The 14,456-nt window shown below is 46.3% G+C and overlaps 2 protein-coding genes across 2 annotated transcripts in view; one reads left to right on the forward strand and one right to left on the reverse strand.

Annotated features, from left to right (window-relative positions):
• Positions 1 to 1,499: 1,499 nt before the first annotated feature.
• On the forward strand, positions 1,500 to 8,128 carry NANOS1 (nanos C2HC-type zinc finger 1). The gene is made up of 2 exons (XM_042863654.1): positions 1,500 to 3,961; positions 7,363 to 8,128. The coding sequence occupies exon 1, from the start codon at positions 1,510 to 1,512 to the stop codon at positions 2,278 to 2,280; it is 771 nt and encodes a 256-aa protein (XP_042719588.1). The 5' UTR covers positions 1,500 to 1,509; the 3' UTR covers positions 2,281 to 3,961; positions 7,363 to 8,128.
• The window catches only part of EIF3A (eukaryotic translation initiation factor 3 subunit A), a 29,677-nt gene continuing 21,464 nt past the window's right edge, over positions 6,244 to 14,456 (reverse strand). Inside the window, exons 18-22 of the mRNA XM_042863653.1 lie at positions 13,227 to 13,318; positions 10,421 to 11,208; positions 9,336 to 9,510; positions 8,828 to 8,997; positions 6,244 to 7,519 (exon numbers count right to left, since the gene is read on the reverse strand). Of these exons, the coding sequence (XP_042719587.1) occupies positions 7,278 to 7,519; positions 8,828 to 8,997; positions 9,336 to 9,510; positions 10,421 to 11,208; positions 13,227 to 13,318 (1,467 nt within the window). The 3' untranslated portion in view covers positions 6,244 to 7,277. The remainder of the gene's footprint in view (positions 7,520 to 8,827; positions 8,998 to 9,335; positions 9,511 to 10,420; positions 11,209 to 13,226; positions 13,319 to 14,456) is intronic.

Consider the following 14,456-nt stretch of genomic DNA (forward strand, 5'->3'; position numbering starts at 1 on the left):
CAGGCTCCTTTGACATTCTTCTCCACGAGACACAAAAGCGAGGTACCATATCCTCAGGAAAAATATGCTTCTGTTGATAAACAATTGATTCTTGGCTTGGATTTGTGTTCTGCAGCAGTCTGGGTCACCACCCCGGCTGGTGGTCTGCAACTCTGCATTCTTTAAATTCAGTGAAAGACTACAGAAGAGCCAGTAGCTCCTACTGCATTATCAGCCCCCAAAAGGCCACTGAGTGTGATCCCCTGTTGCTGTACTGGGAGCAGTCAGCTCTGCAGAGCCCAAAAGAATGAGCCTCAGCTCTCTTCCTGCCTTCAGCTCCTCCTGGCTCCTCCATAGTCTATCTGTGTTTGTTGAAGGACTGAAGAAAGGGTGAGAAGTGCAATCCTGCTGCTGTAACCACCCACAGCCAACACAGAATGCAGCTGCTGCTGTAAAATGATCGGCTGGAGATAGGGAAAAGGAAGTCACTCTGCTGGGAAGTCAAATGCAGAGCTGTACTTAGGCTGCCTAGGTAACTTTCTGCTGCAGTGTGCGCTTTGCCTACATGATCATGTGCTACTTGGACTCTCCATCTCACTCAGAGCCCAGATTTGGAGCCAGATGCCTGCAAAGAGGGGGAGCAGAAAACCCCACGTGTTACAAGCTAAAAGAGGGGAGGTTTCGGCTGGAGGTAATTCTCTACTCAGAGAGTGGTGAGGCTTTGGCACAGGCTGCCCAGAAAGCTGTGGATATCCCAACCCTGGAGGTGCTCAAGGCCAGGTTGGGTGGGCGCTGGGCAGCTGATCTGTGGGAGACACACAGCTTGCAGCAGGGGTTGGGGCTGGGTGGGATTTGAGTTCCTTCTAACCCAAACCCCGCTGTATTTCTACAATGGGGAAAGGACTGACAGCAGTGCCAGATTGGATGCCACGTACCACGCGCAGTACACCAGCATTGCTGACACAAAGTCATCCCCAGCAGCTTTCTGGGTGCTCAAATAGTTACTTTGGTACCAGCAATGTCTTTTTGGACACAACCAACATATTTTTAGGTACCAACACTATTTTTGGGGAGGTGCTAATAATGCCTTTTGGGATATTGATAGCTTTTGGGGTACTAACAAGAGTTTTGGAGTAATTTTTTGGATACTAACAGTATTAGGGATGTTTTGGGGGCACTAACAACAGCTTTTTGGACAATGACCCCCTCCGGGACCCCCCATCCCTCCCCGGCCCCTGCACACGTGCCTCGCCACCTGCGCCGCCGCGCACGCCTCACCGCCCCTTGTCTGGCCACGCCCCTCCCCTCCTCCTACCAGCCAATGAGCGGGAGGGGCCTCTGGCCGACGGCCAATGAGAGAGCGGCGGGCACCCCTCCCCTCCGTTCCCGCCACCGCCCCTATTTAAAGGGCGTCGCGCAGCCGCGCGCTCCCGAAGAAAGCGGAGGCGGCATTGGGAGTGGAGTTGCGGCGGTGCCGCGGTCCGGCGCGCGGTGGAGGGCGCGGGCGGGCGCTCCCGGACGGCGCCCTCCATGGAGGCTTTCCCCGGCGGCAAGCTGGAGCCGCACCGGCACCTCCCTCCCGTAGAGCGCCTGCCGGGCGCCCGCTACGGCGGCCGGAGCCACAGCGCCTGCGGAAACGTCTTCAACTCGTGGAACGATTACCTGGGGCTGGCCACGCTCATCACCAAGGCCGTGCGCCCCGGCAAGGGCTTCGGCGCCGAGCCGCCCGCCGTGGTGGTGGCGGCGGCCGAAGAAGAGGAAGAAGAAGAGGAGGAGGAGGAGGAAGAAGCGGCGGGGCCGTACTTCGAGGGCGCGCTGGACTTGCACGAGCTGGAGCTGTGCCGGCACCACCACCATCACCACGGCGACGGGCTGCTGGAGGAGCGCTACGCCGACTTTAGCCCCTTCCCCGGGCGCGGCGGCCCCGCCGCGGTGCTGTTCGACTGCTCGGGGGAGCACGCGGGCCGGGACGGCTCGGCTCACGCGTGGGGCGCGGGCGTGGTGGTGGCGGCGGGTCGGCTGCCCTCGCACCCGCGTGCCGCGGGCCGCCTGCTGAAGCCTGAGCTGCAGGTGTGCGTCTTCTGCCGGAACAACAAGGAGGCGGTGGCTCTGTACACCACGCACATCCTGAAGGGACCCGACGGCCGCGTGCTGTGCCCTGTGCTGCGCCGCTACACCTGTCCCCTGTGCGGCGCCAGCGGGGACAATGCCCACACCATCAAGTACTGCCCGCTGTCCAAAATGCAGGCGGCCAAACAGCTCCGGCACGCCCGGACCGCGCTGGGCAAGAAAGCCCGCTAGGAGCGGGGCGCGGGGGGACTGGCGGGCGGCTTCGGAGCGGCCGGGACGCCCTGTACGTGTTTCTTGTAAGAAATATATATATATGTGGTTTTTAAGAAAATGGGATTCGCCGCGAGTCCCGACGGGGGCGGCGCTCGGGGCGGGCGGTGTCTCTCCCCGCTGCCCGCCCGGCCCGGAGGAACGGCCTCCCGCTGTCCGGCGGGGACGGAAGGGCTCTGAGCCGCTCCCTCGTCCTTGGAACCGTTCGGGTTTCTCGGTCGGTGGTCGGCAGCCCCTCGGCTAAATGGCTGCATCCGGGGAGGGGGAGGAACGGGACAGTGCCTCCCGGCTCCCTGTGCGTAACGCACGGCTTTGAGGCTGGGAGGTTGGAGCGGCGAAGGACTGGGGGTTGCGCTGTGAGCCCTTCTGGGGGGGGGCACAGAGCGGACTCTGGTGTGTTTGTGGGCTTCTGAGGAGACCCAGAGCACGGTGCGAAACTGACGGAAGGAAGGTGATGCGTTTGTAAGGCTGAAGAGTGTGGCTTTGTTTGGATGCGGGGGGGAGATCCACCCGTGTGGTTACCAAGTAGCTTTCACGTATACCGAACACGAGACGCAGCTCCGGGAAGTGCTGAGAGCTGGCACGGGGCTGCGTCGATCTCGAGAGGTGGGGAATTTGTTTTTATTGCAACTTGAGACAGGAGAAGGAGCGGCAGCAGCAGGTCTGTGGGTCTCTTCGGAGCCCTTTGGTGCCAGGAGGGCAGTGCAGAAGGGTTCTGCTCTAGATGGCTGTACCCAGATTCAGCTGAGGGTGAGAAAGTCACCGGGTCCTAATGGGAAGGGAAGCTGGGCAAGTGAGAAGTGACAGGTATCAGAGTGAGTTCCTCCTGGGGAGCTACCCGGCAGGGTGGGAGATTGAAGCAAGCAAGTGGGATGGGCAGGAGAGCAGTCAGGATGTGCAGGATTGGGAACAGGGGTCACTATTCAAAACTGCAGCTGAGATCAGGGTTGTGGATGGAAGTGTTCTATTCAGGCTTCATCAGATTGCTTCAACGATGGCATTAGGTCTAATTAGCAAATGTAAATGGACTTGCATTAAGTAACATCTTGCTGTGGCTACAGCTGGTTGTATGGAGCTGCCTGTTGGTTGTGATGATACCAGCTGTGTGCTGTCCCTCCTTCCATGAGGCTTGCCCTGCAGGTTCTCAGCTGGTAGGATTTAGGTGTTGGATTTTATGATGTCTGTCTGCACCGCAGATTGGGATTGAGCTCCAGTGTAATGCTGTGGGGAAAAAAGTCTTTTTGTTAGCTTCTTGTGGGAATGTTGAAAATGAGTAGACGCGTTTCAATTGAGGTGACTGTTCATGGACACAAAAGCAAGAAAGATGTAAGGAAAAGATCTCAGATGCTTTCTGACGGGACATTCCGAGAGGGCTGCCATACATCTGCCTCCCCTGGTTTGTTGCTTAAGCTACCCCATAGCAACTGCCCCACTGCACCGCCTGGGAGCTTGTCAAGACAGCAGAACATCTCCCTGCCTTGGATGCCAGCCCTGTCCTTGCGCAGCACCTGTCCCTGCCCTCCACCTGGGTGAGAAGAAAGCTGCTCTTGTGATGGTGCCTCCTGCTGTGTGTGCTCAGAGTCCTGCTCTCCGTGTGTACCTGCACTGCGTGGCATCAGACCTGGGAGCCGGGTCCCAGCAGGTAAGGCAGCAGCAGTGGCTGGAGAAAGCAGCTGCGGGTGGGAGGGAAGCCAACCTAGTTCAGGCTGAGCTCCCAGAGCCATTTCCTGCACACCAGCACACTCTGCAGCACTGAGCAGGCAGACACACCTGCTCGTGGTCACTTAAAAGCCTGTTACGTAGATGCTGCTTACATAGAGACCGAGACAGCTTGTGGTAGTAACCTTAACTCCTAGGAACAGCATGTGCCTTCATCTGCCAGCAGCCCACGTTGGAAGCTATTACATGCTCCACAGAAGGTGTCTTGTTGAGCCTGATGCCATTATCATTTATTCTGCACGCAGCTGCAGATCTAAAGATGTATGGTACTGGTTTGAAGCAAGCACTTTGCCTTCAGAAAAACCCTTGATTTCAGGGAAACATTCCTAGTTCTATCAGCAGTGGAATCTTTTCCATGGTGATGTTCTGATGAGGAATGAACAGAGCACCAGGTAGCCTATCATCACCCTTGGTGGTGTCAGTCTGAGCAAAAAAGCAGGCTCCGCCTGATGGAAAATTCCTTTCAGATGTGTGGATAACTCACTTCTGCTCAAGTCAGGCAAGTGTGGTGCCTTTCAGTCGCAGCTGTTCCTGGCATGGCAAAATGGGGGAGAACTGAGTACTTGTTCTGCCACTAGCATATGTATGTCCTACAGTTCTGTAACAAACTGCATGCTGTGGGGACTCGTAGCTGAGTAACAGGTGGGTTTTAAACCTGAATTTCACTGATGACCTACCTTTACTTTGGGGGTTTACCAAACCTACACTTTATTTGCATAAGGAAAACTTGCTGTTCTTTTTATTACTGTGGTCCTTTACTACTACAGAGAGAACTAAAGGTCTCTATCCCAGCAGCTCCCCAGCTGAATTTCCCCCCTTCCCACAGCGGCTGACTGCCCCTGCTGGCAGTAGGTGCAGGTTTTAGATGTTGGATTTGGTCAGATGAAATGTCTGACCACTGCAGTTATCTAAAAAGATCATGCAGTGAAATAAATACATGGACATGTCTGTGTAGTTGCATCTTTCAGCCGTTTGTGATGCTGCCTGGTCCTGAGCATTGAATGAGTTCCAACATATATAGCAACTTCCATTTAAAAACACAAACTCTGGAAGAGTTTCATTTGGTGTAATGGCCCCATTTATCCCCATGTAAACATGGCTGTACAGATAAAATTTAAAATACATAACTGAAGATACGGTCACTCTTTACAACTGTCTGATGACTGGGTAAAAGTTAATGTGGCACTAATGCTCAAAAAAGGCCAGAAAGACCATTTGAGAAACTGCAGTCCAGATGATGTTACCTTATCCTTGCACCCTGGTTAGGATGATAGAGAAGAACCCAAGAGCCATGGGTTCTTCTGACAGGTTAGAGGAGTGTCTCTCCTCTACTCAGGACTCATGAGACCTCACTACTGCCCCAGTTTGCCTCCAGTATGGGGAAGCTTGTGCCAAACTGGAACAAATTCAGCAGAGCACCAAGACCACAGGGGCTGGAGGGGGCAGGGCTGGCTTAGACTGGAGCAGGAAAGTTTGAGGGAATTCTACCAGCCAGTACCCCAAGGCAGTTATAAAGCCAGGCTATTTACAGCACTGTGTGGACAACAAGATGAGAGGCAACAGGTAGAGGCTGAAAAGATATTTAAGCTATTTTACTGTGTGAGCAATCAAGCATTCCTTGGAGCTTTTCAAGACCAGCCTGGGTAAGCATGGTTCAGAGTAACAGAGTCTGACTTGACAGTAAGAAGTGGGGCCAAAGCACTTAACAGGCACTATTCTGTGATGATCTGACAGCAAATAATGTTGGTACAGCAACAGGTGCCTGAAGGGCAGCCATGGCCTGCTACCCAAATCCAGGAGGTGGAGTGGATGCCATTCTCTAGTGCCATCCTCTGTGGGAGCGTACAATCACTGATTGTTGTTCAGAAAACAGTGAGGAATCCTGGAACTTGGCAAAATGAAGTGACAAGCTCCCAAAGTTACAATCACCTGGCCCTCAGGTTGGATGGCTTAAGAGCAAAGTTTTCCTTAGAAATGAATAAGTCCTGAAAAGCTCAGAAAAGGACAAGAAGAAAAGCATTACAACTGATGTTCACACACAGTAAAATTAAACAAGCTTTAACTCAGGCTAGTTTCTCTCTAAGTGTTCTGAGATTCTCCTTCAGATAGTATAGAAACTGGTATGCATACACACCAAAAAAAAACCTAACAGCTGTTCTACATCGAAGTGCACTGCAGGAAGTTACTAAAAAGACACTGTAGAAGCTAATTCCATAAGTCGTTTATTTATCATTGAAGAAACACACAGCAGCAAGTTCTGTGTTGGCTTCAGTATGACCAGATAGTTAATTTTCTTCTTCATCTCAAAATCAACGTCAACACAGCCATTACTACAAATCACTTCTTTTGGAAAGGGAAAGAATTTACCCTGAAGACAAAGAATTGGGGAAAAATTCAACAACTTCTCCAAAACCACACATTTTAAATATGACAATATTTATAAATCCTTGAAAGGCATGAATTATCCAGTAATGGAAAAGCAGTTGTGCTATTGCAACAGAAAATACATAGCAATATGCTTACCAAAACACTTAAATTGTAAAAGCTTGGAGTTTTGTGTCTGCACACTGCAGCAGTATACATTACTGGAAAAATGACTGCAACATGGCTTCGTAGGCTTCATGTATTCAAGTAAATCTACAGAAAAGATCCCAGTGCAGCTAATGCTCATAACGTTTGTTGTGTTTAATTCAAATTTAAACAACTTACTGAATTTAGATGATAAAATGTCTCCCAAACTGCCTGCCCTCAAAGATTGTAAAAAGAGGGGGGGAGGGGGTTATATATTTTTTTTTTCCTTTTTTTGGCAAATTATGGAAATTGATCCAGCTCTGCTTTTCCCCTAATTCCACTGTGTGAATTGAGGTGCTTTCAAATGCACATTCAGTGATAATATCCCATTCCAAATTAAGACAGACTAAAAATATAAAGGTCAGCTTGTTTTGGTGTGAAACAGAGGCATTACTCAAGGCAGCCTGCTTCTTTTTATTGTAGCAACAAATGACCCATGAAGTAAGCATCATTTGAGATTTCAAAAACCGGCATTCAATTTCCAACCTTCTGCTGTGAGTTTTGTGCATGATCAATCTATATGAGTAAGTAATTCAAGCTCATGCTTTCGTGTTATCTCAAAACATTTGTTAAAGAATTCCCATTCAGAATGTTTATAAGCACAAATATAATCTGTGGATTCGATCAAATCAGAGCTAAAACATTGGTTAAACTGTTTTGATATTCGCTTAGCGTCGTACAGTGGTCCACCCCTCTTCATCTGTCTCATTTTTAGTACGACGAACGGGCTCACGCTCCTTTTCTGTTTTCCAGGATCCCTTCTCCTTCTCCCCATCTCTCTCTCGATCTTTCGATGCTGACGGGGGAGCAGAAGCTGGAGGAGCAGCAGGGGCAGGAGCTGACCGCCGAACTGTTTCACGTTCTTCCCCACGTTCTTCTCTCCTGTCGTCAGCACGCCGCCACGAGCTTGCTACAAACACAGAAGACATTAAAACCACCTTTTGTCATGTTCAACCAGCAGCCTGCAGGAGTTTAAACAAACAAGCCTAGCACCGAGTCTGATTTACTGACTCTCACTCTTGCCAAGAGCTAATATGAAGATGACAGCCAAATGCACAGCTTAATTTTATAGTGAAGTAATGGACAGGAACTACTCATGCCTGTTAGAGATGTATGAGTGCTGTCAGCAAGTGAAGTGTCATTGTCAAAACAAAGTAACTGCAATAAGAATGTTCTAGTGATGTACATGGTTTTACAATGTAAAATACATCCTTATATTATCAGAATTAAAAGCACAAAAGCGTCTCTTTAGAAACAACTGAAAAATATTTAGGTGTTCTATATCTCAACAGCCCTTTGCTGTTCAGCATTACTGAAGTCAGACGTGACACCGGATTACACAGCTCCCCTGATACTAGTCTTCAGCATTCTTCACTATATGAAGAATTGTTAGTTTCCATCAGAAGGAGCGTAAGAATGACACCCCAGCTATGAACAAAACTGTCAAATACTAAACCAGATGGTCAAAAAATAAAGTAGTTCTTGATATTATTTTATAACACACACACACACATATATATATATATATATATAATGTATATATCTCCCCACACCGGGAACCCTCAACCTTTCTGCTAGCTGCAGTCCTGCAAGGTGTGTTCTGTTCCAGTATGCTCTGAGATCAGCTGCATGACAGCAGCCACAAGCAGGGAGCACTGATGCTCAGGGCAGAAACCAAATGAAATTCTGAACGTGAGAAGTCCAGATTGGCAACATGTGGTATCTCAGGCTAAACGTCTTTTTTGTTACTGGTTTTTATAGGAGACAGCAAAGTATAAATGAATGTACATAATTAAAACTCATTAATGTACATATTTAAAGTCGGTTATTCATAAAAAATAAATATCACTAATAGTGTGAAACCCATGAGGCCTTATTTGCAAATACTTCTCTGGTTTGAAAAATTACTTTCTGGGACGCCTCTCTTGATGACTGAACTATAAAAAACTTTCATTCACCTCAAATGTAATGTGACAAATAACTGCAGACTTAAAATGTTATCCTTCTACTGCAGATCTGAATTGCTACTATGATAGAAAAGAGTAAAACTAAAAACAAGATTCATGGAAAATGTTGCAATTGCACTACTGCTGCTTTGTATTACGTTGTTACATACAGGGTGTTTACGTGGCCGAAAAGAATCATCTCCTAATGCTGCCAGGGTAACGTGGAGGACCTGTAGTAACTGCAAGCCTTTAGGAACACAAAACAAACATACGTTCTTCACGCTCAGATCTGAGGGGAGGGCCTCTTCTGAGCGGTGGTTCTCTGTCATCAGCACGGCGATCTCTCATGTCACGGCCACCTCTGTCCCATTCCTCACGACGACTTGAATCCCTCCAGCTAGATGTTTCCTCAGCTGGTCCCCTTCTCCAACCAGCATCATCCCTTTTGCCATTGAAAACGAAAAATAAGGCTAAATGTTCATGTTTTATCTTTGCTACAGAAAGAAGTGATGATGACACAGATATTTTCAGGTCCTATGGGTCTCTATTTAATATGCTGACTTCCAAAATCTTTTCTGGAGCCTAACATGAAATATGATGTACAGGGGGAAAAAAGCAAAATATTTAAATGCAGAATCTGGGATTCACTCCGTTAGCATTTTAAGAACAATGAACCACTGTGCCACTATCCATTTACTACCTTAAAGAACTCCATTTCTTACACACCAACCACGGTTCATTTCACCACGTGAAGTCATACTATTCCTTAATTACACAAACCTGGGACGTCTGAAACGATCATCTCGATCAAAATCCCTTTCTCTGTCATATTCCCGGTCTTTCTCACTCTCGTCCCGATCTTTGTCTCTATCCCACTCACGGTCTCCAGGAGGCCTGGAGTCTCGGGGAGGCCCCCAGCTGTCCTCACGAGCCTTCTCACGCTCTCTCCATCCCCCTGCAAGCAACAAAGTCAAAGGAATTTATGAATAACTTCTAATCCCTCAAAAAGATGCATTTACTTCTCTCCCATAAACTGTTTTGGATTTTTTTTTAATAGGAAAAAGCTACTGGAGTGCAAATAAAATGACTTGTGATAATTTTGGTACTGGTTTGGATTACATAATTGATGTCTGAAGGAGTTGATGTGGCACCTGTAAAAATATAAAATAAAAATATGAAATAAAAATATAATAAACATACAAATGTGAATGGAATTAAAAAAAATCAGGAACAGTTTCAAATACAATCAGAAACAAGTATTGGTTACCAACACTACTACTTTGAATTAGAAATAAGCCTCATAAGAATAGGATTGGAGGATAATTCAGGTTGGAAGGGACTTCAAAAAGTCATCTGGTATAAAATCCTACTCAATGGAGGATGTCCAAAAAAAGTGTAAAAATACTCCTACTTTTACCACATCTAGGAAAAAAGAAAATAACTTACGCAAACCAGACCCACTTGAGTGATGCAGTGATGCATCAAAATCCTTCCTAGCAGATTAATTTCAGATCATGTGGGGAAAGAGATTAAGGTGCACTCAACTATTGAAAATGTTCTTCCTTCATCAAAGCTTTAAACTGTGTGTCTTTTTTTTGCATGTAAGTAAACACCACCAATACTATGCGACCTTTAGACCTCCAGGCAAATAATAAATACTGCTGATTTTGGCCATGCACGGTTTGTCTAACTGAACCAAATGAAAAGGATTAATTCTCCTAAGTAAAGGAGTGTCCACATTAGCAGAACTACTGCAGACATTTTCAGAGATGATTCTCCCATCTTTTCTGTCAAATGTATCACATCCATTACCTGCTGGTTTAACCACGCTATGGAGGAAAAATGATTGCATTACTCTGCTTTACCTGGTTTACCAAATGGTCTCCAAGGACCTGGTCTTGAATCTTCACTGCTACGCCACGGCCCCCTGTCGTCATCTCGTCTGGAGAGCCTGTCATCATCTGCGTTACGCCATGGTCCCCTGTCATCATCCAGACCTCGCCTGGGACCCCTGTCGTCATCCAGCCCACGTCTGGGACCCCTGTCGTCATCTGCAGCACGCCAACTGCCCCTGTCATCATCCAGCCCACGCCTGGGTGGCCTGTCATCATCTAAAGCCCGCCTGGGCGGCCTGTCATCATCCAGCCCACGCCTGGGTCCTCTGTCGTCGTCTGCTGCTCGCCAACTGCCTCTGTCGTCATCCAAGCCACGTCTCGGTGGTCTGTCATCATCCAATGTACGCCTGGGAGGTCTGTCATCATCCAACACACGTCTGGGAGGTCTGTCATCATCCAACGCACGTCTGGGAGGCCTGTCATCATCCATTCCACGCCTGGGACCCCTGTCGTCATCTGCAGCCCGCCAGCTCCCTCTATCATCATCCAAGCCACGTCTGGGAGGTCTGTCCTCATCCAAACCACGTCTGAGTGGCCTGTCCTCATCCCCCTCACGCCGAGGTGGTCTGTCTTCATCCCCTTCACGCCGAGGCGGCCTGTCCTCACTTGATTCCGCAGAAGGCCGTTCCTTTTCTTCTGCAGGACCTCGCCGAGGCAGATCATCCCCTCGCCGAGGCAGATCGTCACTTCGTCGGGGCAGATCATCTCCTCGCCGGAAAGGTCTTTCATCATCTCTTGCTTCTCCTCGACGCCAGTCTCTACAAAGCCACAAGGAATAAGCGAGTAGAAAATGACATCTAGAAAAGCTTTACATATAAGACAGTGCTGTAGGCTCCCATCAAAATCACTTCTGAATACCTGATGCATGCTTGCAAGTACTTTTACAGAGCTTGCAGTTTTCAGATGCATGGGGTCTAATTGCCTTGAGTGCTACATGAAAGTGGTAGTGAATCTCCCCTACAGATTCACTAAATATTGAACAGTTTTTTATCCTTTGAAACATCACAGCTGCTTAGTAGTCTCCTCTGGTCACCTACTGCAATAAAACAGATAAGGTGTTTTGCTTCTACATCAAGCTTAACGCGACAAACTCTGTATCTCAAAGAACTCGTTAAAAATAAAAACCATGGTCATGAAGTATCCCTTAGCTTCACAAACACACCAACCCTAAAATCCCATCCCTGTTTTCACTCAACAGATTGGTGATGCTCTCACTGACAAGCACACACAACTGGGTACAGCAGGACAACTACTGCTGCCCAACTGCAAGCAGGGGGCAGGCTCTGGCAGACTAAGACTTACAGTGATTTTCCTCACAAGGTTGTAGGAGGGATAAAAAGCACTGGTTAGAGTTTTCACTGGGCTATTGTGTCACCAGTTCATCTTTAGAATATGCTTAGCTGTGCAACACTGAAAGGATTAGACATTACTGAACAGTAGTTAGAGCCTTCTGCCTTGTCACTTCCCTGGAGACAGCATTTGGCTTAATGCCCAAAGGAGCCACGGTGAGGAAAAGATTTAGAGCACTGGAATTCGCTGAGCACCTGGAATCCTGTACTCTGGGGACTGCTGCACAAGACAATCAGCTGCTCTGTAACTGCGTGGATTTGTGTCCTAATTATACAAGCATGTCAGACCTGCTCCATGAGAAATCAATGCCTGCCAGAAATTTTTTAGCTGCAAGCTAATGCATTAAATCTGAAGCATATAAACAGATGCATTAAACACTTCTGCAATACGTAAATAAAATGCTTCACTTGAGAGTTTCATGCAATTTTTTATGTTGCAATTCAAGAGAAAGTGGATCGCTATCAAGAAGAGCAACACAGTTTTTAAAGAGAGCTTAAGACACTACTCACTTCATCAAGAGATCTCATTCCACTATGTTAGAAGAAATTACTAGAGGGAGACAGTAAATTGATTTGCTTCCACAGTCAGAGTAAGCTGTAATGGATTTAAATTGCTGCACTGGAAATTAAGGTTAGACATTTATAAATATCTATTTGTAAGGGTAATTAAGCAGTAAAACATACTGCCAATTAGAACAAGTAGTGGTATTTCCATGAACACAGACTTCTAAGAACAACTAGACATGTTTCTTCAGAAATATTTTAAGCACAATGCATCCTGTGTGAACAGAGGAATGGACAGGTTTTAAAGATCCTACTTGCTACAACTATACAAACAGTTGTCATTATTACTGAATATATCCCAAACATCTGAAAGTATAGATGTGATCAACCACTTTTAAAATAAAAAAAAAGTACCATCAGAACATTCTTCCTACAGAAATCCTTCCCCTTCTCTCTTCTGCAGTTTTTCAGAACTTAACTTTTAGTTTACAGCACACATTCTCTGCTCTGTGAGCTCTTCTGGGACTTGAATAGCTTTCAAGACACTCAGCTTTGACTTTCTCTCTCACAGTTATTGTCAGTTTTCTAAATGGAAAATCTCAAATCGCTAGGAACTCTGCATCTGTTCATCATCCTTCCCCAGTCTGTACTTATGCAATTGCCATCAATGTTTGAGCGGGTCAGAAAATCATTACTTAGAACCGATGTAATTAAGATTATCAGATGTAGAAGGCCTAAGCCAGCCTTCACATATCTAACCTAAATAGAAAAAGAACATCTGAATGCAGCTGTGGGACAAAATCTCTCATTTTGAGATTCTTAAAAGCAATTAGAAGGTAACTTAGAGAAATGTAAAGGCCTGAGGGATTACTGTTAGTGCAGCTTTAAAAAAAGAGCCCACACATACTGAGCCCAATCATCACCTTTCCACTGGTGCTCGTCGCCATTCAGATTCTGTCTCACCACCTCTTCTCCAGGAGCTTTCAGACTCTCCTCTGTCACCCCAACGAGACTCCTGTATGTCAAAGGGAAGTAGGAATATCCTCTTGAATACTTAAAAATAAAGATTTCCAGCATGTAAATTATGCCTTCCACAGCATAACATGCCTTTAAAAAAATCACTTGTTCCACTGTAGAGAATACTGAACTGCCAGGAGATTGAATAACTGAACCTTACTGCTCATGGCAGATTAAGAACATCAGGATCCCTTTGTGCCACTCACTTTACTAACATGGTAGGAGGACACACAGAGAGTTAGTACATTTATTCATAAGCATTTTAGTGTGTTAACAACAGGAAAAGAATTAACATACGAAGATGTTCTAAAAATTTCACTTTCCTACTGCGTAACAGTATTAGGAGTGAATACAGAATCTTTCTAACCAGATCAGAAAACGTGACTGCATAAATCATAAGCTCTCTGTAGCACAGACCATTTCATTCTGGGTTTACACAGCACTTAACATCAGACCTTAAGGCACAAAACAGTGAAGGTATTTTAATTCATCCGCGTTGCTTAGGAAGTGGGCAGAGCAACAATTATTCCTTTTCCTTTTTTTTTTTTAAATAAAGGTGACATGTCTTTCCCAACAGCTGTACAAAACCAAACTCCACTACTTCTAATGCAGTCATTTATTCCTGAATGCCACCATAAGAATCCAATTAGATAAGCCACATAAAATAACTGATTTCACATAATCAGACATATTTACAAAACGTTTGATACTAATCTTTTGAAAGTGTTTTAATTTGGCAAAGTTTACACTGCTATGTAGAGAAATAATCAGGTCAGGCTAGATCTCACACATCCACTACTCTAAGTACCTATTTAAATATTTTTTATAGTCTTCTTGTATAAAGGATCCCAAGAAACAAGAATGAACAAAGAAAGAATTCCAAACCTGCAAATGGCATTTTTCATGTGGTATGGGTATCTTTCTTAGAGGCCATGTCAGTTTTTCCATACAGTCAAGTGCCTGTGGCTAAGAATACTTCTTACGTGGAAAAATACCAGTGCAGTGAAGCATTCTTTAAACAAGGACAATGGCTAAGGTGGATGGAATTTAATCCAAGTTCTCTTATTGTTAAGGTCTGAAGGAGTAGGAGTTCAGGCTTGTTACGTTTATAAAATCATAAGCATCTTATTTATGAA

Source organism: Lagopus leucura, unplaced genomic scaffold, assembly GCF_019238085.1.
Source record: "Lagopus leucura isolate 7727_CA_CO unplaced genomic scaffold, USGS_WTPT01 Super-Scaffold_741, whole genome shotgun sequence".
NCBI lineage: Eukaryota > Metazoa > Chordata > Aves > Galliformes > Phasianidae > Lagopus > Lagopus leucura.

Excerpts from the sequence above, each read along its gene's own strand:
- NANOS1 (XM_042863654.1), top strand. The coding sequence starts at position 1,510 with ATGGAGGCTTTCCCCGGCGGCAAGCTGGAGCCGCACCGGCACCTCCCT.